General features: G+C 47.2%; 5 protein-coding genes across 5 annotated transcripts; 1 reads left to right on the top strand and 4 right to left on the bottom strand.

Moving 5' to 3' along the window:
* Window positions 1-10,179: 10,179 nt before the first annotated feature.
* On the bottom strand, window positions 10,180-13,007 carry LOC122612569 (autophagy-related protein 9A). Its single transcript, XM_043786277.1, has one exon. It carries the CDS (start codon window positions 12,893-12,895, stop codon window positions 10,361-10,363), a length of 2,535 nt encoding a protein of 844 aa, XP_043642212.1. The 5' UTR covers window positions 12,896-13,007; the 3' UTR covers window positions 10,180-10,360.
* A 314-nt stretch (window positions 13,008-13,321) lies between these two features.
* On the top strand, window positions 13,322-15,163 carry LOC122612262 (RING-type E3 ubiquitin-protein ligase PPIL2). The gene is made up of 4 exons (XM_043785749.1): window positions 13,322-13,438; window positions 13,495-14,449; window positions 14,505-14,656; window positions 14,716-15,163. Exons 1-4 carry the CDS (start codon window positions 13,407-13,409, stop codon window positions 15,128-15,130), a joined length of 1,554 nt encoding a protein of 517 aa, XP_043641684.1. The 5' UTR covers window positions 13,322-13,406; the 3' UTR covers window positions 15,131-15,163.
* Window positions 15,164-15,631, bottom strand: LOC122612264 (mitochondrial translation release factor in rescue). The gene has a single exon (XM_043785751.1). It carries the CDS (start codon window positions 15,629-15,631, stop codon window positions 15,191-15,193), a length of 441 nt encoding a protein of 146 aa, XP_043641686.1. The 3' UTR covers window positions 15,164-15,190.
* LOC122612265 (MIEF1 upstream open reading frame protein) lies at window positions 15,535-15,937 on the bottom strand. Its single transcript, XM_043785752.1, has 2 exons — window positions 15,728-15,937; window positions 15,535-15,672 (listed from the first exon to the last, which is right to left on the bottom strand). The coding sequence occupies exons 1-2, from the start codon at window positions 15,893-15,895 to the stop codon at window positions 15,634-15,636; spliced, it is 207 nt and encodes a 68-aa protein (XP_043641687.1). The 5' UTR covers window positions 15,896-15,937; the 3' UTR covers window positions 15,535-15,633.
* A 214-nt stretch (window positions 15,938-16,151) lies between these two features.
* Window positions 16,152-18,174, bottom strand: LOC122612263. Its single transcript, XM_043785750.1, has 3 exons — window positions 17,885-18,174; window positions 16,733-17,532; window positions 16,152-16,488 (listed from the first exon to the last, which is right to left on the bottom strand). Exons 1-3 carry the CDS (start codon window positions 18,119-18,121, stop codon window positions 16,206-16,208), a joined length of 1,320 nt encoding a protein of 439 aa, XP_043641685.1. The 5' UTR covers window positions 18,122-18,174; the 3' UTR covers window positions 16,152-16,205.
* Window positions 18,175-18,369: the final 195 nt, after the last annotated feature.

Below are 18,369 nucleotides of genomic sequence, written 5' to 3'. Positions count from 1 at the left end.
TTCCCAATCACAGCGGGCGACACTCTTGGTCAGCAAGTCGCATTCGCTGCCCGCTGGTGGCCAGGGAATTGGCCACTGGCCATTAGACATTAGACACTATCCACCATCCACTGCCATCCACTTTCAGCCACACTACTGGTCATTGGTCCCTCATTGTGATGGCAGTGGTGGCGCTGCAATTGACACCGCTGCGGCCAATTAAGCCCGCAGTTACAGCTGCAAAGATACAAAGATACAAAGCCACAAAGACGAAAAGACAGAGAGGGAAACAGAGACATCCGCGAATTCGTGCGCCGGGTGGTCCATCTGCAAAACGAATCCCCGACTGCTGGCATGCAGATTGATTTGCTTGGCAAACGTTCGCCGCTTGTGGGCAATTTTCCAAGTGGCCGGCGACGAGAGCAGTGTCATCAATTTAAATTAAGTTCCAGCTTTTTATCGCCACTCGGCGGACCAGTCTCCTCGCACCATTCTCCATCCACCAGTTGGCCAGGTCTGTGCAGACTCCTGCTCCTTCTCCTGCTCCTTCTCCATCTCCTTTTCACCGTCATCATTATCCAAAACATGTCATTAGGCGGCCGCAAGATGCCCAGAGTACCAGAATCCTGTTCTGCCTGGCGACTGTCTTCGCTATCAACTTGGAATTCCAGCTCCCAGCTCCGTGGCAGCGACGCCAACAGCGAAGCAGCAGCGAATCAGCAGCGCAGCAGTGTGTTGCGTGCAGCGGAAATTGGCCAGATACAGATACTTCAACTCGGTTTCAGACTCCGCAGAGCCGCAGACGCGCTTACATCGATCGGTTTCGCCTAATAAAGCGACCGCGATCGCCACGCTAATTAAAATAATTGAAATTTCTCACGGGAAACGCGCATCGCGACACTTGCAGGGCATCCTATGTCCACTCCATATCCCCACACCCATACCCATCCCCATCCCCATCCTCATTCACCAACCGCCATCTCGATGCCAATTCCCATCCCCATTCTATATCCCCATCCTCTGCGATATCCGTTGCTAGTGCGGCTAATTGCAAATTGCAACATGGACATGTGGACATGTCCAACAATCGAATTGACAGCTGCTTTACCCCTGGCACATTTGATGGACATTAACATGGATCATCGTCCGTTGTCCCATTCGTGCTCCTCCGCTCCGCTCCTCGGCGCTGGCGAGGATTCCGGCATAAATGCATAAATTTCATTAGTCGCTGACAGGACGGTTCCCGCTAGTGTTGAGTCCCTAAATTAAGTGGACGGGTCAACCAAGTTATTCCACTGGCTCTGATTGAGACCATTAACCCATTATTTGCCATGTTCCTGGGCATACTTATGCCTTTAACCATTTATGAGATGTGATACTTTCAAATAATATTTTAAACTGCACTTCCTCAAGTGAATAAAGTAGCAGAATGTATTGAGTTATGTAGGATTGAGAAGAGTCTAGGTTATCCGCAAAAACTCCACCAATTAAAAAAAATTTAAGATTAATTTTAAATCTTTCCAAAAATTGTACATCAAAAGTATATTATTCCGTGTCTTGCATTAAAAATAATGAATGGATAGTAAAATTATACATAAACATTTTTATAATTGTTGTAATAACCCCTGATTATACTAATAATCCCCTGATTTCAGTGACTGAAAAGAAATTCTGATCATAATATCATCCCTAGTATCCGTCTTAAAATGCTTAAGAAAATAGGGAGCATGTTTTTAAAGGATTACTTGGGAGAGAAACATGGCTCAAATAGGTTACCTTACTTCATGTTGGCTGTTCTGAAACCAGACCTCTTTAGATCCCCCCGATAATGGGTTAATGGTGCCACAGGAAATGGCGACCACAAATAAAAGTAACTAAACGCAGAGTTCCACAAAATATTGTTGCCAGCGATCGTGGATCGTGGCAAGCGCACTCTGATCGAGATCGCAGCGACAGATAGCGGAGCAAAGTTACGATCATACATATGCATATAGACTGGGGCCACGATGCCCCAAAAGCCCCACCACCTCCTCCAGATCCTCGCCTTTGGGGCCGTAAAGTTGTCGAAAATGATTTGCAGATCAAGATTTGTGCGCACAATTTATGTGATAACCCACTAAGAGCAGTGGAGTAAGGAAAAAATAGTTGCAATTCCAATGCGAGATCGGTCTACTCCCTGTCCAGGTCCTGCTCCTTCCGATCCTCCTCATACGGCGTCCAATTAGTGCGTGGACTCCAGCTGCATTTGAAATTCATGGACAATTGTTAGTGCCTCCGTGTAGCCGCTAATAATGACGCCTTTAAATGTGCAATAACAATTTTTGAGGCGCGCAAAAAGTGACTTCTATATATATACATAAATATATATATGAATGTACATATATATTATGCACTGCATCCGTGTGCGTGAGCTTAAGTACCGCCCATAGGCCGGCAAACCAGCTACTGCTGCAGTAACTCCCCCTCAAAACCCCCCAACTTCGCCATCCAGACGATCTACAAAAAAGTTGCTCATGAGCTACGTGAGTTTTTTACTGATCAGCTAGCCGAGAGCAGAAGATTGACTTTGATCTGTTGGTGGTAATGGGTAATGTGTAATGGGTAGTGGGTAATGGGTAATGGATAATGCGGCAGCCTGAGTGCACTTTTCACTTAGCCTGGCCAATTGGCATCCCAAATATGACTCATAAAGTATGGTATCTAAGTCGCTTAAGTCACGTTACGTATACGCACTGTGTGCCCACAAACATTTCAGCGGAATTCCATGATAATATGATAATGAGCACGTATATAGATTGCCTTGACATTTTATCAGCGACTCAACTTCTAATGGAGCTGTTAAGGAGAGAACTTCATTTACTCGTGATTTTGTTAGCAGATTGCAAAATCAGGGGAAAATCCATGGCACATCTTCAAATGTAATGCATTGAGTGGAGTAAATATTGGCTGTCTTGGGAATCACACCACCCACGACATTTATCAATATCTGCGATAATTAAAGATCCCACAGGAAATTTCTTTGTTTGCTGCTCACATTCATGGGAATGTAGTTGAGTCATTGATTGAACATTGCGGAATTACTGAACAGAGAAAAAGTAAAAGAGCATGTGACGTTCAATAAATATAGTAAATATAAATAAATTTATAAATAATTTGTGTAGCCTTTCCTACGCTCTGAAGGATTTATAACTGTGCTCCAGTCAAATGAACTGCCAATCCGGCGGTCGTAATCATTAATCAATTTAATGCACTGCGTTTGGCTGATTAAAATTGGGTGCATGTCGCCGCCAGTGAACCAAATTAAGCCCTTGGGAGTGGCCCCAGCCGCCCAATTGAAATGCCAACTCATGACCGGGGACATGGGATTTGGAGTTGGAGTTGAAGTGGAAGTTGAAGTTGGACCACGAGCTTGGAGGTTGGAGCTGAAAACCCAAGACCGCCCGGTCGACAGGCGAACAAAGTGTGTGTCAGTTGCAGTCAAGTGGAGCCATAAAGCTCCCCGATCCCACAGATCGACGGTGGCGATGTCAGCTACTGGCGATCAGTCACCGGCGAGCGGGAATTGGATTGGGATTTGGATATGGATGTGGATTTGGATGTGGATTTGGATTCGGTTGTGGGCGGTTTTCGGTTTTGGATTTATGGCCTGCCCAACGTCAGCCTAATGAGCAGCCTGCATCCATAATGCCGGCCCAAAGAGACGTGAGCATTGGAAAAATACAGAAAAACTATATGGGTAAAATAGAGGAAAATAGAGAAAAATGGTGAAAAAGTCAATTGGATTAGATTAGACGGCGCAGCTGTCGTGACAGGTTGAGCGCTGAGTTTGGAGCACGGAGTTTGGGGCTTTGGAGTTTGGAGCTTGGAGTTTGGGAAACGGGCCCGAATGAGAATTTATGGCCAATGCCAGCCGAGCTGGATCTTGGCCAGATTTAGAGCTCTGGCTGCGTGCAGGGAACGCAATATGTTATAATGACTTCATTACACACAAAAAATAAGCAACAGGAGTCGCCACGGAACGCTGGCTGGAAAATTGCAATAAAAAAGCGCGGCTCTATTTTGACTTTTTCCCTGCCAAATTTGGCCGCTCTGATTCGTAGCATAATTGGCAATTATCGTGGCAGATCGAGACGTGGGCGATATTCCATATGCCCCTTCTCAATAGCGTTTTTTTTTTATGGGTAAGCTCGTATCTTTTTCTGCTTTTTTCTTAGATACTCGTATTCAAAGGTGGCACGCAATCCCTGCGGGTTGTCTTTGTGTCTGTCAGGAGTAATGCACTAATGCTTCATTGTGGCTCATTGTTTATCGTGGCTGTGGGCATGGTCAGGTGCGGTTAGCGGCCATTTATTAATTGCAAAACCCATTCACTTTGCCTCCAGTGGCGCGGCTTTAGCCTTAGGCCCCCAAGTGAATGGGGCCCAAAAGAGAAAAAATAGTGGAGCACAAAAAAAAAAAACGCAAAAAAAGGCAGCGAAACTCCTGCACGCACATTTGCATTTTATGGCTGAAATTAGCGTCTAATTGGAGTTTACACGCTGCATATTTTATTCGCAAATAAATTGTGTTTTTGCAGTGCCCGCTTTTTGGGTATTGCATTTGATTTGAGTTGATTTTTCTATTTGCTGCCTTTTTTTGCCTTTGCCAATTGCCAATTGCCATTTGCCGAATTTGTCAGCGTTTCTCGCTCTCTCAATCTGAATAGGCCCGAAGTCAAGTGCTGCGGGCCATTCACCACGCACCAATATTATTAAATCGCAGCGCAAACACCTGCAATGGCTGCTCGACTTTGGCCTATGCGGCGTATGCGTGATTTATAATTGCGAGCCACTAACACCACTGTGACGCACACTCGCACACGCACACACTCGCCTGTATTTGCACACACACTGACGCACACACCTGCACAGGTGCACGCAGTAGGCGTGTTCATTAGACGGCCTTAAAACGCACACACTCCAAAATGGCGACCATATCGCCATCGTGCCCCACAGCCAACTTATGAATTGAGCAACCAAGAGCCAATCTCGCAAGTGACACAAATCGCACGGGGCGCAGGTGGCGATTGCCCAGATTCATTCGGTGAGATCACCACAACACAAGTTCCCAGGAGCCCAATCAGATCCGCAGTCTATTTAAACCTTATTGGATGATAATTTAAATAAGGTAAAGGAAGAGTCTTTTCTAACTCTTTACCATCGAAGCAAGATATTTAATAACCACTTAAAAAAATTTGTGATATACAAGCAAAACCCTTGAACCCTATGAAATATTTAAATGTGACACTTTTGAGAGGTTAATAAGGTTAGGCTTTATTTACAATTGGCTAGCACATTATGTCCAGTGACTTCTGCCACTCTTATCGCTGCCTTAGAAGATACATTACTTATAGCTTTTTATGGAAAATGGCAAGCGTTTTCTAAGCATCTAGCAGGCAGAATCTTACTTGGTTTCATGAGCAGCACAGTTATGTGTGAAATTCAAACTGAGCTACAAGATACATTTATGGAATTCGCACCTGCACAACGTGGAAGTATTTCAGAGATTTTCCCCGAAATCGGATGCGTGGCATGTCGCCAGCTTGGAGGCATCTTAAGCATCTCGAGTTACGGCGGCTCCTGCTCCGTTTGTAGCATGTTGAACAAGTGCTCGGGATTGGGAGTGAAGTGGAGTGCATTGGTGTTATCTCGGAGCGGTTGTTTCAGTGGCATGAGTTCCACTGGCGAGTGACAGGCGGTGGCTACCAGCGGGCAGCTGGAAATTCGATACGCCATTTGCGGCTCCGACTAATCCCGACGCCATTCGGGATGCGCTGCCCACTCTGGGCTGGCATTTTCCAATTAACTTCGCATTAGCCACCGCCCAAAGATGGGTTCTCGGAAATATTCATATTCCACTGCTGCCGGCTGTCAGTCGGAGCCATGTAACGTCATCCGGGAACATGACAGACGCGGGCTAATCCCGCGTCCGCGGCCACATCCGCGCCAGCATTTGGCTAGCAAAATTATTAACGCCATTAACTGCAATAGAAATATTTGTGCAGGCCACTCGAAGACCCCCCGACCCCCGAGTATCGTTGCATCCCCCCTTAATAATATCCAAACGAGTTCCCCCAGAGGAAGGAGGAGAAAATTACAAGTCATGGCTACAAGCGCCTGCGACTGTGGCCCACAAATGTGACTAATGGCATTTCTGAATGCAGATTCAGCCGGGGGTTATTCCATGGTCCCAAAGGGGAGGCGGTGCAGCCAACTCCTTTGCAGTTCTTTAAGTTTATAGGCAACAATTTTTAACGCCTTGCCACGGAGACCAATGCTGCACTTGCACAAAACTGTGCAGCTTGCAACATTGTAGAAAGTGCAGATACTTGTGCATCCAAAGGACTTGAAGAGCTTCTTGGATAAGCAAAAATGTTATAAATTACGAATGCTTTATCACATTTGCATACTTAATCAATTTACAGTAAATTTCTTACAGTGCAGCAGATTCCGTGTGCGTGTGCTTTTCTGCAGCGTCATTAATTTTGCCATGAATTGACAAAAACATCATAAACTACTTGTTGAACAGAAAATCCACTTCGGGCGACAGCATCCCAGCATCTCGGCAATCCAGCCCACGCGCCAATGGAGCCAATATATAGGCCGGCAAAGCCAGAGATCGGGAGTTGCGAGCTGGAAGTTGGGATTTGGGAGGTGGAGATGGCAGATGGAAGATGGAGGATGGGAGATTGGAGACTGTTGCCGCCCGGCAGGCTCATGTTCGACGCTCCGTCTGTGGGGAGCGGCTGGCTCATAAATATGCCAATGACTTGGTCCCAGTCCGCTGATCCCCCCTCGCCGACTCCTTCCATCCTCCTGCCGAGTGACCTGCAGCTGGAGGGCTTATGCCAAATTAATGAGTCCAAAGAATGCAATCTCCGCCAGATCATCGTGCTGTGATTCAGTGAAGGAGTGGCGCAGATTGCGCTAGTAAATTGGGCAAACCTATAGCTGTAACTTACTGTCTAATAGTCCTCTTGCCTTACAAGGAAGTATCTTTAAAAGTATCTTTTCCTTAAGATCGCAATTTTAGAGTCGGGAGTTTTAGACTTTGGATTAAAACCATTGGAAAAAAAAATGCATATAAATGTTTCTTATCTTAAGTTTCTTAACTAAGTTTTTGTTTATCCAAAACCGTTTGACATTAGCTATCTATTACACATCTTTTCATAGGCTGATCTAAGATGCATCTTTAACTGTCTAATAGCAGTTGATTAGAGATATTGGCACTATTTCAATGAGGCTTAATTCGTTTTGTAGTAAATAAACAATTAAGAGCAAACGCTTCGAATAATGTGCTCTAATTTGCATATCTGGAGGATCCAGAAGACGCCTGCTTGGCCGACTTGCCCTCTTCCTGCTGACCCACACGGCGTATGCTCAACGTTAATTAACGTAATGATGGCTGGGAAAACAAACGCAGCACAATTTAAGCCAACAAACATTTACAAACAGGCAACAGCAATTGGATGTTTAATGGATAGCGGATGGCGAGCTGCGATCAATACCCTGGCCCCCCGCTCCGCCGGCGGATTCGCCGAATCGCATCTCGAAAAACAAGTAGCCGACAGAGAGTCAGAGAGTCGGGCAAAAGGTAAATCGAAGCCGAGATTAATAGCGATAAGGCTATTGATTAGCATTTTAGCCACCGCCATTAGGAGGAGGAGGAGGAGGAGCTCTGCCCGCGGAGGCAGCAAAAATCTGTGGCCGCTGTAGATGCTATCTGCTCCTGGACAAGACGAGGAGGCGGGATCGGTATCGCTGGATCGTAAGGTGTTGCAGGCATGCGATGGGGAGATAATTCAAGCGGATGCAACATAGTCCAACAACCCGACTCCGTGGCTGATCGCAAAATTAAGCGCATGCCGGCAATTTGCATAAAAGCAGTTTAATGTTTAAATGTTTTATTGAATCGCGGCTCGATTACAAGACCAGGGGGAGAAAGCAGCAATGGAGGCGACTCTAATTTGCAATGCAAATCCAGTGCTGGTGCTGATGCTGCAACTAAACCATTTGAACCGAGCCCAATCCAAAGCGATCCTCCAGCCGCGATGGCTATTTGTAAGGAGCCATCGCAAGCCGGTTTTTTAATTATGAAAAAAAACCGATAAGTTATCATGGGGAGAACGTGCGTGCACCAAAAGTGGGAAACGCTGCTCCAAAACGCTGATCAGTTGTCAATCAAAGGGGACGCTGATGCTTCACACTCGAATCTGGGGAGGATTGGCGGGGGGATGGTGGTCGGAGGACATGGAACCATCATCATTAGTCGCTGCCGGAGACATTGAGACACGTTTGATAGCAGCCGACGTGCAGCGGCAACAGTTGCAGGAACAGCTCTAATTGCGGAATGGCAGCTGCGATCTGGAGTCTAAAGTCTGGAGTTCGGAGCTCACAAAGCGCGGTTCTCCAACTCCAACTCCAGCTCCATCCACATCGCAGTCGAAACCTTATCCAACTGTCAGTGGCAGTCAGCGGCGCAAAGTGACGCCTGATCTTGAACTGGTTCTGCTGGCCGAACGCTACGCGGTGGTCCACGGCCATCAGAATCCCAGACAGCCGCATATGCAAGTGGCTCCCGTCGCCGCACGATCATATCCAATCCATATCCATATCCACATCCATATACATATCCATATCCATTCGCATTTCCATTCCCTCTTGGCCTTTCCAATTCTGATATTTCGTTACCAATTTTACTGGCCCTGCTGTGACCAAATTGCGTATCGAGTGATCACCAGATATCCAGAGATTCGGGGTCCGCCGAGGTCTACCACATGCAGTGTCATTACTCGATTGGCGCAGGAAATCATAAATTAAATTCGATTGTTTGACAAGGCTCGCGAAATGTTTCCATTTGAGCCATAAGCGTCGCCCCACTCCAATGCGTTTATCTACACCGAAGGAAATCTAATGGTTTTAATTGGGATTTTAACTGAATTTTGCAATATTTTCGACACATTCTCTAATGTCCCCAAATGGGTAGGCAAGTAACGCTATTAAGAACTCAATTCATTGAGCCCCAAACTACTTTCATTAAACAAGCCAATATTTATAATATTATACCACCAACTTCATTTAGATGTACCTAAAAAAAAACAGGCAGATCTTGCATAAGGTAAGTGAAATTACATATATTTTGATCTGCTCAGGTTTATTACTATCTATCTAATCTATTTTATAAATCATCGAATAAAATATAAAATATTTTATTCCCAAAATTATTTTAAATCTATTTCAACATTATTGAATAATGATAAATTTGTTTTTGATCAAAAGAAATGAATACGTTTTTTCAAGAGCGTTTTTCTCTCTGCCGGATCGGATATCGCGAGCTATACAATTAGTACTACATGCAACTGCAACTGCATCTCCAGCGTCCATCGGACTCCGAGAGTCGCAGGATGGATCCAAAACGGGCAAGTGGCCGGCTAGCAGCTCGTACATTCGTGTAATGTTGGGCAATGCTCCCCCCAAAATTGGCGTGCAGCGGAAAAATGAGACAACGTGATCCAAAGAGTCTCCAGCGATCCAGCCGCAGATTCCAGCTACAGCTACAGCACACAGCTCCAGCTCCAGCTCCATGCAGCACGCACATAATTCATAAATGTTGCCACAGCTGGCGGGGATCTGGCGGTATCTGCATCTGTATCGGTGTCTGCCGGCTTGGGAGATTCATAGGCACGCACTTGGTCGCACCACTTTGTGCGCCCCGATCTCCTCCAGCCTTTGGACTCTGCTCGCCGCATTGGCCATCAACACCAATCGCCAAATGGCGTTCGTGTGTGGCAAGTGACACACGAGGCGCTGCAGCACAGCTGGATGCGTTCTCCTCATCCACTCGTATCTGGATCTCTGGACCAGGTGGATGTGGTGTGCCAACAATGCCTACAAATGGGGACCATCCATCAGTGCTGATGGAGCTGGCATTCCCACATCCCGGAGAGCTTCGATCGGGATAAGCCGCAAAGCCATTAAATATAATCTTCACAATGAAAATGGAATTTTTGGTATGGAGCCTTCTTTCAGGTGTTCACAGGATACACAACAGATGAAATTGAAGATTTTGGATCAACCTTGTAAGTACACTAAGGCATATAGTTTATATAGACCTTTCAATCCATTTACACACTAGTAGAATTGAAATAATAAAGCTAATCGATTTGATAATGCATTTATGTTTATTGCTTCTCGTTTAGTTTAGCTTAGTTTCAGATTAGTTTAGCTACGCACTAGACGACGTCGTTCGCTCGTTCGTTTACATTTTAAAACTTAGGTTAATCACTAATAGCAGAATGGGTGGTCCTTAGCTCTACAGGTGGTTAGATCCACTCTGGCCGCTGCTATGAGCGGATGCTACCCAAAAGCGGCGTGCTCTCGGCAGCCTTTGAGGTAATCACGGTATGGCGGGAGCCGGAGCCAGCGGCAGTCGACGGAGCAGCCGGTGGTCGCGGTGGCCAAAGGCTCGGACCCGGACGCTCGTCCTCGGCCTCGTCGATGCGAGACTGTCGCGCCTGGCGCTTCTGCTGGTTCAGCTCGTGCAGATAGAGGGCGCTTAGGCACATGTCGGCCACGCCCACGCTCAAGGGACTACTGCCCACGCGCGGGTCCATTCCACAGAGCCCGTAGAGCAGTGTGTCCGACGGACCTTCCAAGCGGCCTTCAGCCCGGCTGAGGCGCAACCGGCGCATACTGTCCAGCGGGCCTACGCTGGCGGACAGATTCTGCTGCAACATCTGGCGGAAGTCGCTGGCTGCGACGGGGAATCCTCCAGATACCGGTCCCGGTCCCGGACGCAGCGACTGCGAGATCTCCACTTGCTGGGGCGTCACCTGAGCGGTCAGCACAGAGTTCGCTATGGAACAATAGTCCGCTCCCATGGTGCCAAACGAGATGAGGCTGTTGGTCAGCGGGTTTTCCTGCACCATCGACGTTTTGGCCTGGACTAGCTCACCCACAGCGTGCTCCCGGACGCCGCGCAAAAATTGCTTGGCCTCCTTGGGCATCTGCCACTCGGGATTGTTCAGTGTGAACCGGAGAAGGGACATCTCCGTTTTGCCGCCGGCCAAACTCTGCTGCTGTGGCTCCTGCTGCGGCTGTTGAGCTGTAGCTCGGGTCATCTCCTCCAGTTCGCTGGTTAGCTGCCAGTCGGGATTGCCGTGCTTGCGCACATCCATCTGGGCAAAGGAGCATACGTTGCCCACTCCACGCACAGATACGGTGAAAGTCCTGAAGAAACGCACCAGCTCTATGGCCTTTGGCATGAACACAAAGATCAGCACGAAGGGTGTTACGAAGGGACTGAAGATTTCGCTGAGTAGGTAGCCAGCCTTAAACTGGAAGAAGTTGCTAAACTCCTGGCGTACCTTTGTCGTGTGCGCCTGCTGCCGCCATTCGGATGGCAGGTAGTGAACGTGCGCCAGAATGGCGGTCATTAGCTGCTCCGGGCACCAAACGAGATTCTCATCCGGGATCAGAGTTCTGCAGACGACACCTATGGCGCCGAGCACTGCGAGGATGAAAAGCAAGTGCTCCACCTGGAAGACGTGCTCCTCATAAATTCCCAATCCAAGGATAAGAAGTAGTAGTCCTCCACTGATGAAAAGAAGATTTTTGGCTATCACAGCGGCCAGTGGCGAGGAAAAGGAGTTGAGGTAGCGGTCCGCGTAGTCATATGCCCGATTCAGCCTGGCATCCAGTTCGTGATCCAGCTCATTAAAGTGGCGCAGGTAGAGGCGTCCGTAATTGGACCACGTACGCAGGCCAAGGGCACCAGGTTCCTTGCGCAGAATGTTCGCATAGGAGAAACTGAAGTAGATCAGCTGCCATACGAAGATCACAGGCGCCAGGACCAAATTTAACAACGCCACTCCTAATATCAGTTTGGAGAGTCGCTGTGCCAGCTCAGTTTGATTGCTCCTTACCGCAAACTCATCACGCAGCTGCCAGTTGTTCTGGAACGGAGATCCAGGGCCGCGAAACAGAATGAGGTCAATGTTGAACAACATACCTCGACTCAGCGAGACCACTTCGCCATACAGCGGTATGTGGAATCTCACAGGCAGCAGTTGCTTGTTCATCAGTGCCACCAGGTAGTTCTTGAAGCGCAAAACTCGGTGATAGATGTCCAATTCCGTGAGCGACTCCTTGTCGATGCACATGTGCTGTTCGGCCTGGACTCTGCGGATTCGCTGTTGCACTTCGTGCCACGTGAAATTGTCCAGCTCCGAGTCCTCGATATGAAGCGCAGAGTTGTAGAATCTCCTAATATCGGCGTACTGGGTAATATGGTATACCATTTTCAGCAGCCTGATGCCCAAATAGATAGCGGCAATGAACACAATCAGGTACGTGACCCAGGTGAAGTTGGCTATGCACTCCCCTGTGGGGTAAATCACATCGGATAAAGTTGTCTTGGTGTGATTACCCGGTGGAGGGGTATCCCCAAAGAGCACGTCGAAGCGGACGCAGTGCAGCACAACAGTCAGTAGCCAGACGACGAAACCAAACTCCAGAACCTGTAGCATTTCGTCCACCACAATCACTGTGAATCCGTGTTTCTGCTGGTACTGATACATTCGCGAGAAGAACGAGTCAAGGTCCTCGATGTGGTTCCACCGCGCACGCCCCGTCTCCGGAACCATGTGGATCATGACGCCACTGTTTCGGGGCGTGTCCTCGCCTTCATGCTCGGTGTCATTCTCATCCAGCGGCTGCTCCAGCCCGTGTTCGCCCAGGGGGTCTATATGCGCAGCAGCTGCGTTCGCTTTTGCGTCTTGTGTTTTGGATGGGCCTTGGCCCGTGGAGGGATGGTGCTCCAGGAACGGACTGGCCGCCTCCTCGGCCAGGGAGCGGTAGTTGATATGTGGGCTAGACATCGCCCAACGTCAAGGTCAACCGTTCTGACTATTTATATCGCTGTATAGTATAAGTTGGAAAATTCTTTGTTGTTTGATTCTGCTGAACCTTCTCAGCAAACAGCTGACTCTCTTAACAGAAGTGTTGGCCAACGTCAAAATACTGGGCAATGAATAAGTAATTTAAACTTCTGCAGTGCGCAATGTACAGTGTTCACACTGGGAGCGCATCATTAAAAAACACTTGTTGGTGTCAATATGCCAGCACATAATATGGGATTTCAAATTTTACTAATGCAATTTGTATTGGTTTTGGTTTTTGTAATTTAAGATCTGTTTTTAGTTGTTTGAAATATTTGAAGGTGACTTCGCATCACATCACTGTGGTTTGAGATGCGCAAAGTGTGAATAGCCCAAGATTTTCATAAACACAAATCTGCACAGGAGTGGGCAGTTCTATCCCGCGTTTGTAAACAAACTAATTGTAGCTCTTCATAATTTGCTAATTTTATTTAAAAAAAAAACAGCCAAGATGGGTAAAAGACAGCATCAAAAGGACAAAATGTAAGTGTTAAGTACATCCAGCGATCGGAACATAAGTGTACGCCTTGCTTTTGCAGGTACCTCACGTACACGGAGTGGAGTGAGCTGTATGGCGGCAAAAAAGTGGAATCCTTGGAGAACGACCATGTCAAGTTCAAGCGGCTGCCTTTCGAGCACTGCTGCATTACGATGGCGCCCTACGAGATGCCCTACTGCGACCTACAGGGCAATGTGTTCGAGTACGAGGCCATCCTGAAGTTCCTGAAGGCCTTCAAGGTGAATCCCATCAACGGGCAGAAGATGGACTCCAAGTCGCTGGTGAAGCTGAATTTCCACAGGAATGCCAACGATGAGTACCACTGCCCTGCCTTGTTCAAGCCCTTTACCAAGAACTCGCACATCGTGGCGGTGGGCACAACGGGAAATGTATACTGCTGGGAGGCAATCGATCAGCTGAACATCAAGACAAAGAACTGGAAGGATCTGGTGGACGACACGCCGTTCCAGCGCAAGGACATCATCACCATACAAGATCCCCAGAAGCTGGAAAAGTACGACATCTCGACGTTCCATCACATAAAGAAGAACCTGCGGGTTTTGACGGAAGAAGAGCAGCTGGAGAGAAAGAATCCAGCCAGCGGGCGCATTAAGACTATGAATCTGGAGACCAAGGAGACGCTAGCACAGCTGCAGCAGGACTATCAGCCGGCGGAAGAGGAGCCCTCCACTTCGAAGCGTACAGCCGACAAGTTTAACGCTGCTCACTATTCAACTGGAGCGGTTGCGGCCAGTTTTACGTCTACCGCCATGGTGCCCGTTTCCCAAATAGAGGCGGCCATTATAGACGATGATTTGGTAAAGTACGAGCGGGTAAAGAAGAAGGGGTACGTTCGCTTAAATACGAATCTTGGCCCACTCAACCTGGAACTCTTCTGCGATCAAACTCCTCGAGCCTGCGATAACTTCATTAAACATTGCGCCAATGGTTACTACAATAATGTTATGTTTCACCGGTCCATTAGGAATTTTATTGTAAGTGCGATCTCCTTTGAGGGAAACTTGAATTCATTATGGTTTTTTTCTACAGGTGCAAGGAGGTGATCCTACTGGAAGTGGTTCTGGTGGCGAGTCCATTTGGGGCAAGAAGTTTGAGGACGAGTTTAAGCCGAATCTTACGCACACGGGACGAGGAGTGCTTTCCATGGCCAATTCGGGACCCAACACCAATGGCTCTCAATTGTAAGTGTTACACGGTGTAATTTTTTCCATGCTTTTGTAAATGCGAACTCATTTCGTAGCTTTATCACCTACCGCTCATGCAAACATCTCGACGGCAAACACACAATCTTCGGAAAACTTGTCGGCGGATTAGACACTCTTCAGAAAATGGAGAACATCGAGGTGGATAACAAGGACAGACCAATTGAGGATATCATCATAGAGTCCTCCCAGGTCTTTGTGAATCCATTTGCCGAGGCAGCCGAACAGTTGGCCAAGGAGCGCGAGGAGGAGGCGGCCGGCAAGGAGGAGATTGTCAAGAAGGAGGAGCAGCAAAAGCGCATGAAGGAACCACTAAAAGTGTACAGAGATGGCGTGGGCAAGTACCTCAAACTGCAGACAGTGGCCAAAAAGCCAGAGGCAACTCTTTCATCTGCTCAAGCAGCCAAGAAGAAAAAACAGGCAAATGGTTTTGGGGATTTCTCCAGCTGGTAACCCGTTTCCTCCAAAAATAAAAGATTTAAAGACTATTTTAGAAGTAAAACTTATTCATAATCACTCTTTATCGGTCGATTTGGTGCCCCCATCTGTGCGCTCCCTATCCTGCCAGCTTTTTTTCATTTCCAGCAGCTTTTCCTGTCGCCGTCGCCGCTCAGTGGACTTTCTCTGCTCCTGTGCCTTGACTTGCGCCGCAATTGAATGCTCCCCGTTTAGATGCACGTCCAGTTTTTCCAGAAGAAGTTTACGAGCCTCCACGCGGTTCTTGGATGCTAGACGATGTGTGTGGCACTTGACAGTAATGTTGGTGGGTAGATGGCGCAAGAACACGCAGTTGGAGGTCTTGTTGACGGCCTGGCCACCAGGACCACTGCCGCGCATGAAGGTCTCCTCGATATCCGACTCCTGAAGCGCGGGAAAGCGGGAGTAGTCCAGATTGGATTTGCAGCGTACAGCGGGCTTAGGCAGCGCCAGGAATCGCACCAGTCCTCGCAGCATTCCTACAGAATGCGTCCCTTCTTCAGCAGGGTCTCTCCGCGCTAAAATATTGGGGTATTTTGTTAATCTGTTATGAAATAATAGAGTGGTACTTACCTTAAAGCTGAATTCCACTTCCACCGGATTTGTAAGGGATCGGTTGCCCCGAAACTCGTGGCGTACTCTTCCCAGAAAATAGTTCTTATCGGTCAACTTCAGGTGATTGCCGTAACGAATTAAATGCTTGTATAAACGTAGGATTTGCTGCCGCGAAGGTAAAACCATTTTTATATTTTACTCTCACATGTGTGGCAGTGTTGGCTAACGCAGAACTATAACAGGTTGGCAGCTCAGCAAACATAATCAGCTGTGCCGTTCTACGATCAAAACAAAAGCAACAGCTAAAAAAAACATTCGAAAAAATGCACTGATAAGATTATTAATCTCAAGTAGCCCACAATTGATATGTGTTACGCTCCCCCAACCAGCGTTTAAAATTCCCAGTCATGGTTAAACACTAGACTTAACTCCAAGTAATGTATGTCATTCTAGCATATTTGTTTTATTAGCTATCGTTATGAAATGAATCGAATAATTACACCTTGGGCAACTTGTCCACATCGATGCCGTCATCAATGGAGACTCCTGTCGCTTGGCTCAGCTCCAGCATTTCCTTAAACTGGTGGGCAACCTCCCTATCCACCACTTCACCACCCCGAGTCATGGTATTTTCGATGATCTCCTCATCAGACAATTGCATGGCAAACATCTCCTCCGGCGAGATGTCCATGGGCTCCACCAAAGTCGAGAGGAAACTGGATGATATGGATAAGGTGTACGGCAGGAAGCGCACGTACTCCTTTAGAAGCTCACCACGGCTAGAAAATATCATAATTTATATCATAAGAGATTAAGTAGTATAAAAGATTTAGATTTAGAAGTATAAAGCTCTACAGGATTAGCCTATCTTATCATTTCGTGCATTTAATACGATTTTTAGATTTAAGACCTGCATTGCACTTGTTTGCCATGCCAACAATGTGCATTAGAATAAATTAATTTGAAAGCTTTGAAAAGAATGATAATACATACAATGATTTATGCATTTGCTTTGGAACTCACCTAAGGAAATCCGGAACCTCCTCCTTGGTGCGCTCCCTATAGCTATTATGAAGCGCCAAAGTGTATTCACTGAAGATGGCCTCGAAGTGTGGATACCGCACCTCCGCATAAATGGACACGGCCAGGAAGACGGCGAGATCGATCATGGGAGAGGAGACACGCAGGGTCTGGTAGTCGAACATCATGATCTCCTGCGGCTCATCCTTGTCATCGTACTTGTAGGCCACATTATTCCTCAAATAATCTCCGTGGCACAGAGTGGCCAGTGGCTCCCTGGGCGCCACTCGTTGCCTCCCGTATTGCGTGCAGTTTGAGACCAGGAAGACAAACTTCTTTACAAACTCCTCGTCGATCTGTGGCTGATAAATGGCCACCTTCTTGGCCGCCCGATCGAGGCCCGCCTTCAAGGTGAGCGCCCATTCCGGATGAATGTCATCGTTGGCATAGCGTGATTCCTTTAGACTGCTGGTCAGCTGAGCAAACTGCTCTGGACTCTTGTGTTTCAGGGCGTACGTGGAGGCATGGAACTTTCCCAAGTAATTTGCGGCAATCATGGCGTGCTGCAGACTCAGACCCAGACGCTCCTTGGTGACCCGCCATCCCTGCTCCGCGAAATTCTCGAGAATGACCACCGCCGAATGCGGATTCAGCTCACTGTAAAAGTACCTGGGTGCGGCAAACTTGCCACCGGCAAACTTCTGAATCTCTGGCAGTATTTCCGTGTAGAAATTGATCTCGTTGGCAAAAAGCGGTCCAAACTGTACGGAGTCATACATTTCTGGGGGCATGGCAGGTGTTTTCTACAAATAACGATTAAATATTGGTATAAATTCATTGTTAGTTTCTATTTGCGGTAATCTAAGGGATTATCAAAATCATTATCATATTAATTGCTTTTGTTCGTATTCTGATATGGCTCCCTCTATTTCACAATGTTTTCCAATAAGACCCCACTCTTGACGAAGCTATCTGTGTTTGCCGGAAAACAAACTGACGAGTACGCAGTTACTGGCAGTTAAGTACTATATATAATATAATTTTATGGGGTGTGTGCATTTAATTTCCGTGACTATAGTAAACTATATTGTTAGATAACCATATGCAGTTGTAGTTATGCATTGAGCTATACTTTTGTTAATAGAATTAACCTACCTTAACAACCATTTTGCGCTGGAACTTTTGCCCATCGTATTCAAAGTTGATGGTGGTCCTGTAGCAAAAGGATATCATAAAGGCCTCCGAATGTCCGATCACATCGATGTCGATGTCGCCCACTTGGAAGGAGTCAGCCTTGGACTCGCTGTAGTTGTCCACCAGGCGACCGTTCCTCAGAATCTTCGGAAGAACCGTGTATTTCAACCATTGGGTCTCGGCCCCAATCTTTTCCATTCCGTCGGTATAGAGTGGGTTACTGGATGAATGACGATCCCAACCGCTTCGCTTTTGGATAGCGAATGAGCACGAGCAAGTTGTGGAAGCTCATTTTGTATTCTTTGAAAGCTCAATTGTTGTTAGAGATTACTCGATAAGAGCTGAATGCAATGGAAGCTTTCTCATCATTAAAAGTGTTTTCGGTGCACGGAAGCAATACTTTATGATTAGCAGGCTGAAATTCGGCATGTTAAGATTATGAGAGG

This window comes from Drosophila teissieri, chromosome 2R (genome assembly GCF_016746235.2).
Source record: "Drosophila teissieri strain GT53w chromosome 2R, Prin_Dtei_1.1, whole genome shotgun sequence".
NCBI lineage: Eukaryota > Metazoa > Arthropoda > Insecta > Diptera > Drosophilidae > Drosophila > Drosophila teissieri.
This window is presented reverse-complemented; position numbering and strand designations above follow the sequence as displayed.